Source organism: Lissotriton vulgaris, chromosome 2_1 (genome assembly GCF_964263255.1).
Source record: "Lissotriton vulgaris chromosome 2_1, aLisVul1.2, whole genome shotgun sequence".
NCBI lineage: Eukaryota > Metazoa > Chordata > Amphibia > Caudata > Salamandridae > Lissotriton > Lissotriton vulgaris.
In genome coordinates, this window is record NC_141687.1 from 131,352,110 (window position 1) to 131,370,006 (window position 17,897).

At 41.6% G+C, this 17,897-nt stretch overlaps 1 protein-coding gene across 1 annotated transcript in view; it reads right to left on the reverse strand.

Annotated features, from left to right (window-relative positions):
- GALNT17 (polypeptide N-acetylgalactosaminyltransferase 17) overlaps positions 1-17,897 on the reverse strand; it is a 1,810,367-nt gene that overhangs the window by 2,466 nt on the left and 1,790,004 nt on the right. The window contains exon 10 of the mRNA XM_086954581.1: positions 8,908-9,075. Coding sequence (XP_086810707.1) covers positions 8,908-9,075 — 168 coding nt within the window. The remainder of the gene's footprint in view (positions 1-8,907; positions 9,076-17,897) is intronic.

A 17,897-nucleotide genomic window follows, 5' to 3' on the forward strand; every position in this document is an offset into this window, starting at 1 on the left:
CATCTGAGAAATCTACCTCCTATGAAAAGTGAGCCACTATGTGACATTTAATTTACATGTTTTCCAAAGTGCTATAAGGATGACAGTAGCCTTTTCCTAAACTATTGCAAAGGAACATTGTTAGAGAGCAGTTGACAGTGGAAAAAGGTCGACTTGATTTAATTTTGGTACTACAAAATTACATCTTTTTTTTAATATATATTTTTATTGCAAATACACGAGTAACAAACAGAAGAAAGGCGAGGTTTAAAATCATATGAAATAAAACAAATTAGCAATGACATCTAACCAAAATCCATAGCCGACTATACAGTTAATACTTAGCAACATTTATATACAAGGAAGAAAAGAAAAATGGAATGAGCTAATCAAGGTGCCAGAACATAGGACAAATCATATTAGTGCCAGAAAGATCAGAGGGGCTAACAAGTCCATATCCAAATAAGACATAACTGCACCCCAGATTTGCTGCCCCAGTTTCCTTTTCCGACTGCCTTTCAGAGCACATAGGCTATACTCAATATTGAACATAGCAAAGAACCTTGCCCGCCAGGCATCAAATGATGGCACATCTTTTTTCAGCCAACAAGAGGCTATACAAAGCCTAACCACAGCTGTGGCTACAAAAATCAAATAGACAGCATTACTGGGAATTGTATCCGCCAGTACACCCATCTCTACCCCCAGCAAAATCTGCATGGGGGATAACTGTATAGGTGCACCCACAATTACAGTTAAAAACTTGTCCACCTGCTCAAATAAGCTCCTTAACTGCCCACATGAATAATAAGCATGTACCACATCAGCAGCTGGGGCCCCACAGCGAAGGCATTTTCCCTCCTGATCCCCACCCCATTTTGCAATTTTATCAGGTGTCAGATACAGATAGAAAATAGTCTTGTAATGTTGGGCAGCTAAATTCGCAGACATGAATAGTCATCCAGCTAGCTCAATTGAAGTCTCCAGTAAGATGCCATGGCATCATAATCTGTTCTCCCATTTATGAGTATGAACTGCCAAATCATTAGGCATTGTATCAAGCATGAGAGTATATAATGTACCAATTCGTGCCGACTTCGTTAAAAAAAAAAAAAAAAATTAAATCTGAATTTACAGAAACTGATGTTTGGATTGTATTGGATTCTTTGAGAAATAGCCAAATGTAACACTGTTAGCTATTTTAAACTTGTCCCCTTATTTCTAATCCTTTGAGGAAATGCAGTATAGCTTTATATGTAGCCCAAAAAAATATTCTGAAGGAAATGGAGTTGCAAATCAGTTCACTTTCTATTGAAGACTGGTTGTAGACTTTTTATTTTTAAATTATGTTTATGAAACAAATTCTCAATACACCATCATCTACAGTATACATACAGGGTATAGTAGGGCAACAATCGCTAGGGGAGCAATACAGTCGTAAGCAAAGCAGGACTTATTGTTTCTGATCCCACCGACACAGGGCTCTGACTGCAACTATTTTAACAGTCCTCCGGCTACATTCACTTAAATTCTGTATTTTTCCCAAGGGATACAGATCTTTTCCCATTTTTTGAGGCACCCTCTGCTTTGGTAAACCACTTTCTCTGACAGCTGGCAACAATCTTTGCCTTGCTTCCAGGCTCCAACTCTTGGGGGATCGGCAACCCCCACAACTCAGCAATGTCCCTTTTTGCCACGACCGAGGCCAACATGAGCCATGCTTTGGTGTGTTTGAGCCAAGTTGACTCCCGACTGGTTTTTAACTTGGCTCCAACCTCTGAGCATAAAAAAAGTAATTTCTCTATGTGACAATCCGGAAGATATGTATGAAGAGGTTGAAATTAATGTTAACGACTTAACCTTGCAAGAGTATTGTTGGAGAGCCGGGCAGAGTGTCTTTTCCTTTCAGATGCATCTCATTAGTATAATGATTGCACTGATTAATTATAGGTTTGTAGGCTATTCCTCCTTGTTATAAATACTGTAAAATGTTCTTATTAATGTGATCCCACAGAAATAATTCCTCTTTTATTTTCAATTTTTGTGACAAATGTTAAGCCTTTATTAATAACATAAATGTAAATAATATATTGGCTGAAAAATTGCTCAGAAGTGAAATAAGGGCACTTCATTTTGCAATAAAGAGTTCATCCTTAGACTGCAAACTTTGAGAGACTTTACCATTCTGTACTCCTAGTGCTAGATTGAGATCAACTCATTCTATTCTAGTTCTGAACTTTAGTTTGGTAGCGGGGCGGGGCAACCCAATTCACAAAGTCTTACAACAGGGGCCTTTAGGGAGGAAAGAGGAAAGTTTAAGGAAGGCATTGTGGGCCAGTGTGGACCAGGGGCAAGGATTTTTAAGACGAAGCCCAGGCTAACAACAGGAGATCCTGTGGCAGAGAGTCTTGAGGAAAAATCCCCGGAGGGTGCATTTAGACTTATGCTCCCTCAAAGATGGAACAGGGCTGTAGAACTGGACAGGTAAATGGCGGTCACAACTGGACATTCTCAACGGAATTCCCCTATGATACAAGAGCTAGAACTCTCAGAGGGTACATCGGACAATGTGAGTACCAGGTCTACTTAAACTGCCGTTGTTGGTACCTCCTCCCATCCCCAGAATGGATCATCAACAGTGCGTGCTTTTTAAAATATTTGAGGAAAAGCGAGGCTTGAGACGGGAGATCGAAATGCTAAATCTTCAAGAAGGCAAAAGGAGAGACACAGGGCCTTTAACATGGGACTCGCTCATGTGTAATCGCACCATTGCTGGAATTGCGTCAGTTTACCGACACACTTCTTCAATGCGTCATTACTGCGTCACTGGATACGCCACGTATCCTGACTTATCTGGTCAATCCTTGCGACATGGAGCACCGTAGTGTAAATACGGCGCATACATGGTGTGGCAAAGAAGGTGCAAAGAAAAGTGCTGCATCGCTGTTTTCCCCCAAGCGATGCACCACTTTTCATAAATGAGGCCCTGAGTTCAAAAGTGAGTGACACAGACACAGTCACATCAAATTAGGCAAATGAAGAGGATAACTGTAGCCCTTGGGATAAAGACATCTGCACGACCTCTAAGAAAACCCCACTTAGGGCAGCAAGAGATAAGGAAAGGGAGGAGGCTGATTTCAAGTGAGATTACTCTGTCATGCCTCATTCTAGGGGGAGTCTAACAGCATCCTGGGAGGCGGCTGGTGATTCATCTACGTTGAAGGTTGTCTACAGGGGGATTATGTCCGATGGCGATGAAACACTGGCAGACAGCTGTTGATCTCAGCAAGTGCAACAAAAATTGCAGGGTGCTATTAGAAAGGTGGCTAAGACATGTTTGGACTTTTCTTAAATCTAAATATGTTTAGAAGCTGCAGCCAGCATAAACAGAGCTGTTCACTTCATAATGGCCCCGTAACCTCAAAATGACTCACCTTACAACAATTCATTTCACTAGTCATCTATACCACACTATTCCATAAATATGTGAGAATTAGTGTTGTATTTTATTGCTTCATAAATATTTATTATTATGAAAAGTATGTTTGATAAAACAAAAATATTCCTATTGCAATGAAAATGTCACTAGAGTAGCATGTATACACCCACCAGATAAGTGGTTTGCAGTGAATTGATACATACCCAATTTGAAAAAACACCTAGACATATTATAGACATTATACATGATATGTTTTTTAAAATAAACATGTTTTTCATATGAAATAGAGAGAAAGGGCCCTATCACTTCCCAAATAACCTTTCTCTCTTTTTCTCTCAACTCTATACATTTTTTAAATAACTCCTGCCGAACATGAGGTGTTTTTTAAATGAGTCTATTTCAAAGAAGTCAGTTTGAAGCACCATAGAGAGCTAATTTCTCTTTGTCTTCTGTTTAGCGTCAATGCTAACTAATGAGTCGTGTCTTACTTAAATTAACATGAAAATAAAAGGTTGGCTACACCCGGCATGGAGCATATCGGCCCTGCCTACTGCCAGCATACCCTATATATTGTCGGCCTCAACAGAAAGACAGTAACTCTCCTGAGACACAGACACCTTTTTTTTAATGATGGGTGGACGGCCCCTGCCAGCTCCCCACCAGAACCTATATGGGTGCTGGTGCGAGGTGACTTTTTTTTATGTGGACCACCCGTGGCACCCACACACATTAAAAATCATTGGGGGTAGTGCGGGAAGACCCATATCTTACTGCCCCGGCCGGCGCTGCACTAGCACCATTATCGGCTGCTAGCGGAATCCAGCAATTTTTTTTTTCAAGTGGGTGGGCACCGTCAACACTCCTGTCGTTTGGGAATTATTCAGCTCCATTACTTTTTATTGTTCTCTGCCCCCGCCCGGAAAGATGTGTTTCCTGCCTGGGAGAGGGCCTGGGAGAGGGCAAGCAGGATATGTTATGTTATTAAGATTTATACAGCGCACGAATACGAAACTGTGTCTTGGCGCTAACAGTCCAGAAAGCAGGCAGGTGAACTATTCATTAAATAGCCAAGTCTTTAGGGCCTTACGAAAGGATGTAAGAGATGGAAGATTTCCGATGGAAATTGGGAGGGCATTCCAAAGTTTTGTGCCTCCAACAGTAAAGCTTCTACCGCCCAAGTTAGCCTTGCAGAATCTCTGAGATAGCATCCTTTTTTCCCCTTTGGACCTCAAACATCTGTTTGAGGAGTACCAGTGTAATGACCGCCTCAAAAACTGAGGGCCGGTGTCGTGGAGTGCCTTTTATGCAACAATAAGGCTTTGAACTTGATGCAGCCCTTGACTAGAAGCCAATGCAGTCTCCTAAGGTGCTTACCTATAGATTGAAGTTTAGGGATCCCCAGCAGAACCCTAGCCACTGCATTCTGAATTATCTGCAATCTATGAGTCTGCTTCACGGGCATTCTGAGATAGAGCCCATTGCAGTAATCCAATTTAGTCATGACTAGAGAGGTAATCACCGTTTTTTGCTGTCTATTGGGATAAGAGGTAGAATTATCTTGAACCTCTAGAGTTTTGCTTCTGTGGTCTATAAGCACTCCTAATTTTTTTGCTTTGGATATACCCACATTCACCCGGGCAGGAATGCTCTGAGTCCTTGGGGATGAGGTCCCCGGGCACAGCTTTCATAGGGTCCCTGGACCCAATCTACGGCATGGGAAATGAAGGGTGTGCATTATTCTTCTTCTTATTATTATTATTCTTATTATTATTTGTATGGCACAGGAATCATCCCCAAAGGGATCTCTCGGCGCCCGGGATGCAGACAGCTATGTACAGAATCAGTACACTAAAATAGCCATGTTTTTATTTTTTTCTTAAAGGCCATGAATGTAGGACCAATCCGCAGGTCTTCTGGTAGTGCGTTCCAATATTTAGGGGCCACATGAGAGAAAGCACGTCCACCCATCCTAACCTTTTTAATTTTTGGAATTCGGAGGAACTTATGGCCGCTAGATCTTAGCTGACGGGATGAAGAGTACCATATTACATTTTTCCTTAGGTATTCTGGTCCTAGCCCAGCCAAGGCTTTGAAAACCAGACAGGAGCTTAAAAACTGCGCTTTTCCTCATTGGTAGCCAATGCAACTCATTCAGTAATGCGGAAGAAGAGGTGCATTCAAGTTTATTGAGGGAAAGGCGAGCCGCCGTATTTTGCACGACTTGAAGTTTGGAAAATAGATCTTTCCTCATCCCAACTAGCAGGACATCTCCATAGTCAAGCCTGCTGACTAGAAGTGCCTGTAGCAGAACCTTTCTGGTGGAAAGCGGAATCCAGGGGAAGATCTTTTTTAGCATGCGGATTAATCCAAAACATTTACCAGATAAGGTTTTCACATGCTCCTCCATGGATAGTTTAGAGTCAATTAGCACACCCAGATTTTTTACCCAGTTTTTGGGGCGGGGAGCTTCTCCAAGTTCTTCCAGCCACAAAGTCTTAGTCCATATCCGTTCGGCTTTGCCGAACAGTAGGATCTCAGTTTTATTTGAGTTCAATTGCAGGAGGTTCTTTATCATCCATAGTGCAATTTTGGTGATGCATTGCTTGAATGTGTGTCTCGTTCCTCCTGTACCCTTCTCTATCGGGACAATAATCTGCGTGTCGTCGGCAAAATACGAGATGGTATGAAATCCGCATGATCTAATAACGGAAGCCAAAGACAACACGTGTGGGAACAGTGTGGGACTTAGCACAGAGACCTGAGGAACTCCCTTATCCACAATTGATGTCCTGGACACAAAAGTGTACAGTTGAACACATTGAAATCTTTCAGAGAGGAAGCTATGTACCCAATCCAGCGCCCCCCCTTGACACCAATCCCCGCTGTTTCTCTAATAGGATCCTGTGAGAGATAGTGTCAAAGGCCGCAGATAGATCCAAAAGAACTAGCATAGTAGGTGTCCCTTCATCCAACAGCAGCCTGATCGTATCTGACACTTCAGTTAGTACAGACTTCGTGCTAAAACCTGCATGGAAGCCCGACTGTGAGGGGTCAAGGAGGTTATGCTGTTCCAGATAGTCTGAAAGTTGATGATTCTCCAAAGACTGCATAATTTTTTAGCATAGAGGCAAAAGAGAAATGGTCCTATAATTTTGAAGATCCCCCTGATCAGCCAAGGATTTCTTAGGCAAAGGTTTAATAAATGCCTCTCCTAATTATACAAATGGCCTGGGCATTGTGTCCCCAGTGTCTCATAGAGGCAGAGCATGGGGGGTCATATGACCCCTTCTCACATTACTACTGTTGCCCACAAATAAAAGCTCGGAATGGGGCTGCATGCCCCTTACCACATTCATTAACCTATTTTCCCCATGGGATGGGGTCCTCTGGCCTTGTTCTGAACTGATCTGATTAGTTCCTCAGGGACAGAAGGCTCCAACCACCTTGTACCCAGCCCCCGTACTCTGCCATCTGTGAGTCCTACCATGTCTTAGACCCTTGGAAGTGGGCCTAAAGGTGTTGATACAGAAGAACTGATGCATTCCCTCTGCTCTGAGGATGTTCCCACCACAAGAACCAAGCATCGACTTCGAAGCTCGCATTGCAACCAACACTGAAAAATGCCTTCCTGACTCAGACCAGCGCATCGCAAATCACTTGTTGGCGGCAGCAACAATGACAACCAGGTTTTCGCATTCAGCCTTGCAGCTTTTCGGAGCCAACACATTTAAACATTTTTGACCATTTACTGGGCTGCTATCCATTAGTATCTCTTTTTAACTTAAGCATTGTGCACATTATTAATGCACCTCACTCTTTCTAAGCTCATTTTTTGGGATGGGAATGTCCCCTGCATTGCAGGCCTAGAGAATGGTTGTGAAGACCTAAAATGGAATTTTTTGCCTGAACAAGTATGATAATAGGGGTATGGTAGTGTGAGCCATTGGAGTGTGTGGACTGTGTGGGTATCTGCCATCAGAATTCATTTTGGATTGCATTTGCCGCTGCACAAGATTGAGGTTAGAGGTAGACTGCCAGAACAGCAGTGAGTATTGCTAGCATCTTTGAGGCCTCTGTAAAGCAAATGACTCTGAAGTTTGGGAGGAGACAGTGCTCTCTATAGGAGACAGAAAAGTTCATAATGTGAGGTCATACTATGTTATTCCTCAAAGCATTCCCATTAATCTGGAAGGAGGGCTTGGAGAAGTGTAGACTGCATCACTTTTACCTAATGTTTTTTCTTTCAAAGGAGCTGCTCCAAAACGTCTAGTGGGTGCCTGGTTTCTTTTTACTCTTATTATGAATGCTCTATTGAGATACTTCCCTTATCAGCCCCTTAATGAAAAATACTTTATTTAGAGAGAAGGAATACACACAAAAAGGCAACAGCCACAATAGTATTTCATACTAGAGCATGGGAACTCAACAGTCTAAGGGGCATATTTACAAAGCCCCTGCTGTACATTTATGCCGCTGAAGCATCCACGTGCGCAGTCTGCCAGCCCACATCTACATATTTCCACGTGTGCTGCATTCTGCAGCACACATAAAATGAGAAAACACCTCTTTTGATTGTGTTTGTGCAGGAAGGTGTCTCTTTCTGCACAAAAACATTCACACCACGGCACACGGCTGCATGGTGTCATGAGAGGCCCGAGGGCTAATTCCTAGGATTAACTCCATTCCCACTGAAGACTCTTGCCAACTTGTCACGAACCTATGGGTTATTTTTTTATTAGGGCCTGAACCACAAGGGATACTACAACCACATCCCCAGTGCAGTGCTGCCATAGCCTCTGCCAACTCACTGCCCACATCCAGGAAGTGGCGGGATTGTAGTACATGAAGAATCACATCAATGGGCCCTCACAACTGAAGTCCCACTACAGCAGACAGGTAAATCTCCAAGCATTGCTCAAGAGTCCAGGGCTACTCCAAATCATGTGTTCTGGTTCTAAAACCATTGCCTACCAGGGTACACGTTCAATAGACTGACTGAGGGGGCAGAGGCAAGTAATCTGCTTGCACTCTCTGCATATCAATTTAGGTGTCTCTCCTGTAACACCATAGTGATACCCTATGTACCTTACACACATTCTTATGCATTGTGTTATGCAATTGCCATATTAATGCACTTTATTCTTACAAATGTAAATGAACAGGGCTGTACATTCAGTATTAGGAGATATTGTGTTGAATGTCCGAGTCTGTAACCCCACACCACCTCCATGAGTAAGCCTTGGACTGCTCGCTTCTTTGCCCTGTGACTCAAGCACTAAAGGTTGTACCTAGCGCTCTCTTATCACTGGCCACAGTAAGCCTAGCTATCAGTGGTAAAAGGAATTAACCCTCAGAGTTGAGGTCCAGTAATCCGCGAGTTTCTTGGGACACCAAAACACATTCTTTGATGACTTAATTTCATTTTGATACTACATATTTCTATAATAAAGGAGGTTAAGTGCACAAATACTAGGAGGATAGCAACAAACCTGTGTGAAATTCCAGCGCTTGTGGAGACTACTTTTCACCTTTTCGCAGTCAAGAAGTTGAGGAAGCCGGCTCTTTTTGTTGTCTACTAGGCACCGTGTGTCTGGTAGGAGAGTGGTGGATCCAAGAGTGCCCAAATGCAGAAAGCCCTCCTTGGTGTACCTTGAAAGCTGAACAAGAAACAAACATTCATATATTTGATTTTAAATCATTTTTTGGGTAAACGGTGAGAAAGTAAATTGACCAACGAAAGAAGTGGCAAGCAAAAAAATAGGAAAAACATAACAATTTCGAAAATCTAAAGTGCAAGGAAAGACTATTTGAAAAAATATGGAAAGGATAAAAGTTAGAGTACAAGAAAAAGAAAGGCAAGAGTTTGAATTACAGTTAGAGATAGGGCAAAATCTTCAAGCTATGATTAGGGTAAGGGGGATTTGATGGAACAAAGTAAGGCTCTGATTTTGTGTGGGTGTTGGAAAAGGTTAGATAATAGGCTGGGTAATGGTTAGAGATAGGATTAGGGTTAAGTATTGGGTTAGGTTTAGTATAAGGGTTAAGCACAGGATTGTGTGAAGGTAAAGATTTAGTTAGGGGTAAAGTTATGGATGGGTAGATGTATAATCAGAGTTTGAAAAGGGCAAGGGAAACCCTCTAATCTAGGGATAGTTCAAACAATAGGCATCGTGTTTTGTTGAAGGTAGTATTGACATTAGTATTAGTGTATGAGATTTCACAAAGGTGTTACATTTAACAGTTTGTGAAGTCAATGTAGTTATAGTTGTGGTTGAACGTCAGGTTACACCATTATTGTAGAAGGAAATATAAGCCCCATACGTCTCATAGCGGTGAAGTATGGTAGGTGACCAGGCTGTAAGTAACCCTGGGAAAAGCACTAAGCTTCGCTCGCGTAGTTTGCGAAGTTTGCGCAACTTTGCACTACATGAACTGCACTTAGCACAGTGCAAACATGCGTAACGTAGCGTAGCGTAGTGCAGCGGTCATTTTTTGCTTGCTCGCGGTCTTCAACGTCAAGTTGGCGACCATGAGCAAGCAAAATGACATCCTCGCGAGACTTTTTCCTTGTCGCGATCAGCAACATCAAGTTGACGATCGTGAGCATGGAAGATGAGCCTCCCGGCGAGATTCTCAATGCGGGGAGGTCAGGTTTCTCATTGCGAGTGGTCGGGCATGCTTGCGACTTCTCGCGTTGAGAAACTACCAGTCCGCGTTGAGAAAGCTGCAGCTCGAGTAAAAATCTACTTGAGCGGCAGAAAAGTACAGCTCTCAATGTGCAAGATGCCGTTTTCAATGATTGCACAGTGTTGGATGCTTGTCCGCACTGTGCAATCATTGAAAACGACATCTTGCACAGTGCGAACATGCTACTATGCAGTTCGCGTAGTGCTACGCGTAGCTCGCGTAGTGCGAAGTGCACTTCGCGAAGCAACGCGTAGCGCTACTTCGCAAACTACACTCACAAAACCTGTCAGTATGTAGAAGGTAAAACACAATGAAAGGATTAGCATGGATCCACTCGAAGGTAAGAATCTGACGATAGTAAAGTCTTTGAAAATAGAAGTTCAAGGACAAATGGAAGATGTGACAGGTTTAGGAGACTGACCGACACAGCTATGCTCACTGGGAAAAGGAGGTGTCATTAACCAAGTACTGTGTAAAATAGGTGAATCTTCACATCTTTTCTGTACTGGACATAGTCATCCTCCAGTTGTAGATCCATAGACAATGAGTTCCACAGGGTGGTTCCCTGCACCTGTGAGTGCCAATGACCAAAATGTTGTATATAGTCCTACTTATAAACAGGAGTCCTTTGTTAGAGAAGTTTAAGTTCCTGTGAAGACTTACAGGTTGAACGTCTCGTGAGGCAGTTGGGTGCACTCAATTTCGAACTCTTCCTTACTTTCGGAACTTGGGTCAAACTCCTCCTATTGCAGGAACTGCAATTACATGCTACAAAAAGATTATCATATACAGTAATTATCATGCCTAGTAAAATCAACACCCTCAAAGTTTTCATGTTGAATAACAGCAGGTTAAACCTGCCAAAATGTAACAGCAAAAAAGGCGGAGTAAATACTGTGAAATTAAAATTTGGTGTGGAAACCACAAACATTCGTGTGGTACCTCATGGTATTTCCGATTGTTAGGGAACAACTTGGAATAAGTACTCTACTTTTCTCCCAATGAATTTCAATATGGAACGATCAGATGTTGATGGGTGAGATAAATAGCATACTAACCACTGTGGCATTTGTAATCAGGGTTCATCAGCCAGGTGCATCTTGGTTTCAGTGACACAGGGCCAGATTCACAAAGGACCTCCGTACTCATGGTGGAGGATCCACAGTCGTGGTTGGGGGCCTCACTTGTTGCGGGAGTCCTGCAATAAGTAATTGTAATATGGAGTACCCGCCATGACTACTCCACAAGTGTAAAGGCCCTTTGTGAATCAGGTCCAGAGTGTACACAGGACCCAAGTCTGACCACATCTGTCCCATTTACGGCGACACACTAAAGTATATATTTTTCTGGAAAAGGAGGTTACAGCTGTGTTAGTAGAAAAAGAACAGTGACCATCTAGTATAGCCTCTAAAAGAGGGAATGCTCTTGAGAGTAATATATTCAAAACCACATCACGTTGGAGCAGTGATTGCAGAGTAATGCGCTTTAAAAGTTCCTACCAGTTTGGCTTGGTGCTGTTGCATGCTCACATTTTTCTATGGGAGCTTGTGCTGTGGCCGTAAACTTCTTGCATGCTTGGAAGATTGGGCATATAAGATTTGGGTTATGTCCAACACTCAATATGGCTATAGGAGGGGGTGGGGTACTACTGAGCAATGTCTCAATGTATCCTTAATAATTAATAAGCATGTTAGGTCCATGAAGAGCTCTAGCCACTTGGCCATCAAGGACCTATCCAGCGCATTCAACACTCCCAACCGAGATAAATTATGGGTCATGATGGATGGCATGGAGGTCAAAATAGCATTATTAACCCTTCTTCGTATGATTCACTCCAGCACCACAGTCACTATAACATGTGGCTGTGAAGGAGAAATAACCCACCCAATTATTTCAACAGAGGGAGTTAGGCAAGGGTGTCTCCTATCCCCCTATCTTTTTTTAATATACACAAATAAACTTGAGTACCCCAAAATAGGTAATAAATTTGCCCCACTTTTATCTCACGCAGATGACACGGTTCTACTGTACTGTAGTTCCTATGTTCCCAATAGGCTTTGTGCATTGGAATAATATATCCTATAGATTTGACGTAGGACTTATGCCGACTGGGTCTCTATCGAATATACTAGAGTTAATTGTGAGTGCTAGCTAGCTCAGAGGTCACTGGAAACTCTCTCGAATGAACAAGAAGGGATTAGTTTCTGACAACCGCATAAACATGACAACTTTGTTTCTCCAAGAATAAAACTGATCTTCAGATTCGTGGAAACAATAGATAGATATTTTACTCAGTCAATCGTGCATGCTTCGTTTCATCAGAGGTGCAGAGAAATAGAGAGACTGGCGTTTTCAATAAAAGAGTTTTATTGAACAGTCTTCGTTCTCAAGCAAGTAAAGTGAACTGCTACAATCGTAATACTGGTTTCAAAGTATAATGCATACAGTAAGAAGAGTATTATGAAAAAATACAGTAAAAGCATTGCATGGTTCCCAGACCATAGATAAATACATACATAAATTACAAAGGCTAAAAAGTACTCAACTGGTGCTTCTAAAATACGCCTACCCCAATGTACCTAACCTAAGTCTAGTACGAGGGAAAGTAAGTGAGGTGTAGCATAGGTTTAGTTTTTTTTTGCCAAGAATCTAACCAAGATTGCTCTTAGGGTCTAATCTGCTCCATAACTTGGTTTTAGAATGAAGGAGGTCTGGTATGTCTGTGTCGGGACTTGATTATCCAACACGCCGCGAGGGGAGTTTGGAAACACTTGAGCTGGATTCTCAGGGAGAGAAAGGCAGCCTCTCTCTCAGTGCGTCAACTGGAGGGTTGGCTTCCTTCGACACTTGCTGTAGCGAGCTGCGTCGGGCTAGTAGATAGTCGAGCTGCTCCGAACCACTGTGTGTTTGCTAGGGCAAGTGTAGGCATATTTATACCTTGATGGTGCCTAGTTTGATGAAAAGTTGGGCATAATAACATCATCAAAGAACCACAAGGGAATGAATGGTAGTTCTTTCAAAACTCCATGATTTCTAGGACAAATCAATATTCAAGCAAGGGAATGTCCCTGACTACTGAGGTCGAGTTTTCCAAGAAATCATTGTGGCTTTTTGGAACTAGTTGAAGTAGCCATGCCTGTATTTGGACTGGATGGATTATGTCTAAATATGGGTATGATTTCTATGTCTATATAAGGGCAATGTGAATTATAGCTATATAGGGGCATGAATCGGTAAATTACGCTTGGATTCTAAAATGCTACACAACACTACTAGCAAAGACAGCTATAAGCTTGCAGAAATCTCTTGCTGCTTATACTGATTTTATAACAACTCTTGATTTACAAGTACTTTTTATCAAATCATATACAAAGATATGTATATGACCAAAAACCACTAAAACTAAAACTTCCACTGTGGAGGGAAAGAAAATAGAAAAGGTTAATAATTTCTCATAGTTGGGTTATTTATAAAACAATCAGATGAAATGGGAACCTCTTCCATGTCTTTGAGTGCAGCAGACAAGTAGGGTGATGGATGTACTATTTCACTTTGCTTGTAAACTGGGGCACAAGCCTATAAAGAAACTAATCACCCTTTATAGCGCTAAATGTCTCTTGATTGCCACATATGGAGTGGGGGTTTGGGGCTAAGATAAAAACCAACAGCTTGTAGGAATTAAAATAAAATATTAAAAGATCATTGTTGTTACTGAAAAGCGCCCCCACCCTATTCTGCCACATGGAATTGGGTTTAGAATTCATGGAAAACTGGATAGGTAGTGCCCCCTTGTACTTATGGGCCAAGATTTGGATTGCAGTTGACTTAAAGCTTTCACACAATGTTATCAAACCCTGATTAAAATCAGACAATGTTTCAAACTCTTCCAGACAAAGCACTATGCACTTTGCACTATTTTGCACATTGTATAAATCAGAGAGAACTAAATTCCTGCTGCCTCTACTAAGGAATATTCATCCCTGTTCGTATAGCGAGGGTTTTTACGGCCATTGGCTACTGCTGAAATCTGCATTGCCAGTAACTAATTACATATGAGGCTCCATTGCGATTAGAAAGTGCTATAAGTAAATCTGTATAGAGATTATTAGAGTAATAGCTTATTCCCCAAACTGACCTTTATGCAAAAAGCTTAAAATTAAATTAGTGCAGATTTATGAATTGTTTTAAACTGGTATTGTGAATTTGATATGTTTTGAATTTTATATTCTTATTTCTGTGATACTTTTTCTGATTCTCTGAGCCGAAATAAAGTTATTTGTGACTATTAATCAATTAAATATTTGATTATACAATAATATTTATATTGTTTCAAATATCAATAAATCATTATTACATTATGTACATAAATAAGTATTAATTAAATGTGACTTAATTTCCTTCAACCCTATACCCCTAAAAACCCAGCAACACAGACCTAAAATTTAACTAAAATATAAGATTATTCCACAACTAATATATTTATTGTTCATTTAAATAATGAATTATAAATTAATATTTGTTACCTATTATCTAATTATCTTCCCACCCTCCGCCCCTACAAACATGACGCCTACAATATAATTAATTACATGAGTATTACATAATATACATAATTAAGATCAATCACACACTTAATTAAAATTAATTAATTAGTAATTAGTGAATTAATGAATAATTAATTAATACTTAATTATCTTCCCATCCTACCCTCTACAAAGTCAACAACCCACTATGACACTATAAATTACTATTAACATAAAACAAAAAATTCTAAATCACTTAAAATTGAATACTATGTTTAAAAAACTATTAACAATTATACAAACAATAATAACACAAAAAATTATATGAATCAAAACACATCAAAAAAATGAAAAACAGTCTTCTTTACAACTATATTACCGAAAACAATATTATCAACGATATTCTTAATAAATGGTATTACTTACCAAAAAAGCAATATTCTTGACAGCGATATTTCTGCGTCATGATATTTTGCAACACAATATTGTTTTCTGATATTTCTGTATCCCCAAATTATTAATGCATTATTTTGTCCAAATATCAGGACATCTGGCTGCATGGAATATCAGCCTGGGCAGTGCTTTAATTTGCCCTGTGTTCGAAACTAGTGAATGTCTTTACGCCTGAAAGTTACGTCAGGCATTTCCAGCCAACACAAAATTCGTGTTGCCTTAGCTCTGGAGCTTTTTCAATGTTTTGAAAGACTGAATACAAAAAAGAGGGAAGTAATTTATTTGAAATGTATTTCTGAAACCAGGATAGAAAATCCGATACGGTTGCCAGGGTAACCTCAAGTAGTAATGACTGGGCAGAGACAATTGACCCAGGAGTAAAATCCGCCGCGGCACGTGCAGGTAAGAGCGGTAGGGTGGTGGGACCGTTTGAATGGAGAGCAAATTCATATTTTTTTTATTTTCCCTCATGGGAGTCTGTCGAATTGCGCTAAACCGGCCCTACCGCCTCACGGCTCTTACCTGCCCGGGCCATGGCTGGAGTAAGTAGTCAGGGGCGGCCTTAGGCATTCACTGGCCTCCGCTCTACGCGCTACGCCCTGCCTGGACCCCCTCTTCCGAGGCCCCCTACCTACGCTCCCTGCCCAGGGCCGCCATGAGCCTAGACCCGCCCCTGAAGTAGTTGTGCATGCGTTACTAGGTGCAAACTTGAGGAGGCCCCTCCGAAGTACATTGAGGGCCCCTTACCTGGAATCAGTCAGGTGCTCCCAGGCTGGGGTCCAGAGCTGTGCACAGTGCCAGGGTCAGGGTCCCCCTGGAGCTGACTGACGAGGTGACGTTATTGCTGAATAGCTTGCCCTGTAGTTTTATGGTTCAATGTAATGAGCCCAGGCACTAAACTTTCTATTTTGTATTAGAGCCGAGGTTGTCTTTTTCCAGCTCTTTCCATTAGTGGGGTAGTGCGGGGGACAATACGAGTGCTTTACAGAAGGACAGAACTGAGATCCTGCAGAGAATAGAACAAGACAGAATGAAACCCCGCTCAGCCTACTGCAGAGTTTGTAAAAGGGAACAACAGAAAACTGAGAAGTGTTGTCAAAGGTCAACATAAATCCACTATAGTCCCAGGGTAGAACATAGAAACTGCAGCGACTGCCCCATCGCAGAACAGAGGCACCTCAGAAAGACATTCAAGGGACAGACCACAGAGCAAGAAAGACAGGAGTGCAGAGGGAATGCAGAGTTCGGCAACGGGGCAGAGCTGGATACTGCAAAGCGAGAGTTAGGGAAGAACAGAAACAGCACTGAGTTATGCCACAGGGCAGAATAGTGACACCGCAGAGCCAATCACGTAGCAGAACAGCGGGACAACGGAGCCTGCCCTTTCCTAAACAGGCATGCAACAATTTGCTTTACAGAGTTGATCAGAGCACATTTCAACTCTACGCACGTTATAATTCTATAGAATGTGCACCGATCACCTATGCAATGTAAATATACCTTTATTTAAAATAAATAAACATAAAAAAACACATCCTTATCTAGACAAGCTGATTGGACTCGAGCTGCAAGAAAACGATGTGTAAGGTGGGTACTGGCATTCCTGGAAATCCAAGCACTGCTGTCTTGCTGCTTTTAATACCAAACAGCATAATAGCACTGCCAGGATTGGCTCGGTCAGGGAAACACAACGCTCCGTCGGGGACTGGTGGGCGGTGTTGAACCTCTTCCCACATAGCGTCGAGCAAATACTCTGGTTTCACTTCAGGAGTAGTGGCTCGCAGCAGCATGGTGAACACCCCCACCCTTGTAAATGTTATTGTGTTCTAGTTCAGACAACTCGTCAAAGATGCTTTGTTATGGAGAGTGTGGCTGAAGACTTTCGGCCTCACCGTGCTTATCATGTCTTTATTCACCACTGTGCACCATAAACTCTCTTCTTTACAGGTAATCATTTTTTTTGTACAGAGAAAAGTCGTTCTCCATCTTTCTATCCTCTAACATAGTTACTGCATGGGCAGTAGCAGAGCAAGTTTCCCTAACATTATAAACAGAACAGAAACAAAAAGCAGCAACATATATATTCCAGTGAATGAGGATCTGTTACTGCTACCCAATTGCTGTCTTGGATAAGCCACAGGTATAAAAATAGTTTTTTACTATCTCAATAGTTTTTGCACTTTTAATTAACAATGCATTTTCCACATAGGCTTGCACATATATTATTTACTAAAAATAATATATAGTCAACATTTAGGGCCAGATGTTTCATTTTTTTGTTTCATGTTTGCGACCGCAAAAAAGGGTATTGGCATTTACAAACGCTATTTTGCTAGTCGGTGACTCACAAAATAGTGTTTGCGAGTCGCTATTTGGAAGGGGCATGTGAAGGGCATCCCTTCCTAATTGCGAGTCCGAATGGTATGTATCATTGTTTTGCGATTGCATTTGCCGTCATAAAACACTCATAGTTTACCACTTACTTCAAGTAGGTGGTAAACCACTCACAACTGGGAAAGGGTCCTCAGGGTACCCCTTCCACTTTGCGAATGGATGTGAAAATATTTTTAGGAGCCTCATGAATATTTATGAGGCAGGTCATTTGCGACCCCATTAGTGATCGTAAACAGTGTCTGAGACACTGTTGTACATTCCATTTTGTGAGTTGCAAAACATCGCAATTTGCGACTCGCAAAATGGAATGATGGTACATCTGGCCCTCAATGAATACAAGGCCAAGATAACAATGTTTTCGTATTTCAACTAGATCTGTGCTTACATCTTACTCATGTTATATGTATATCAGCAGACAGCCT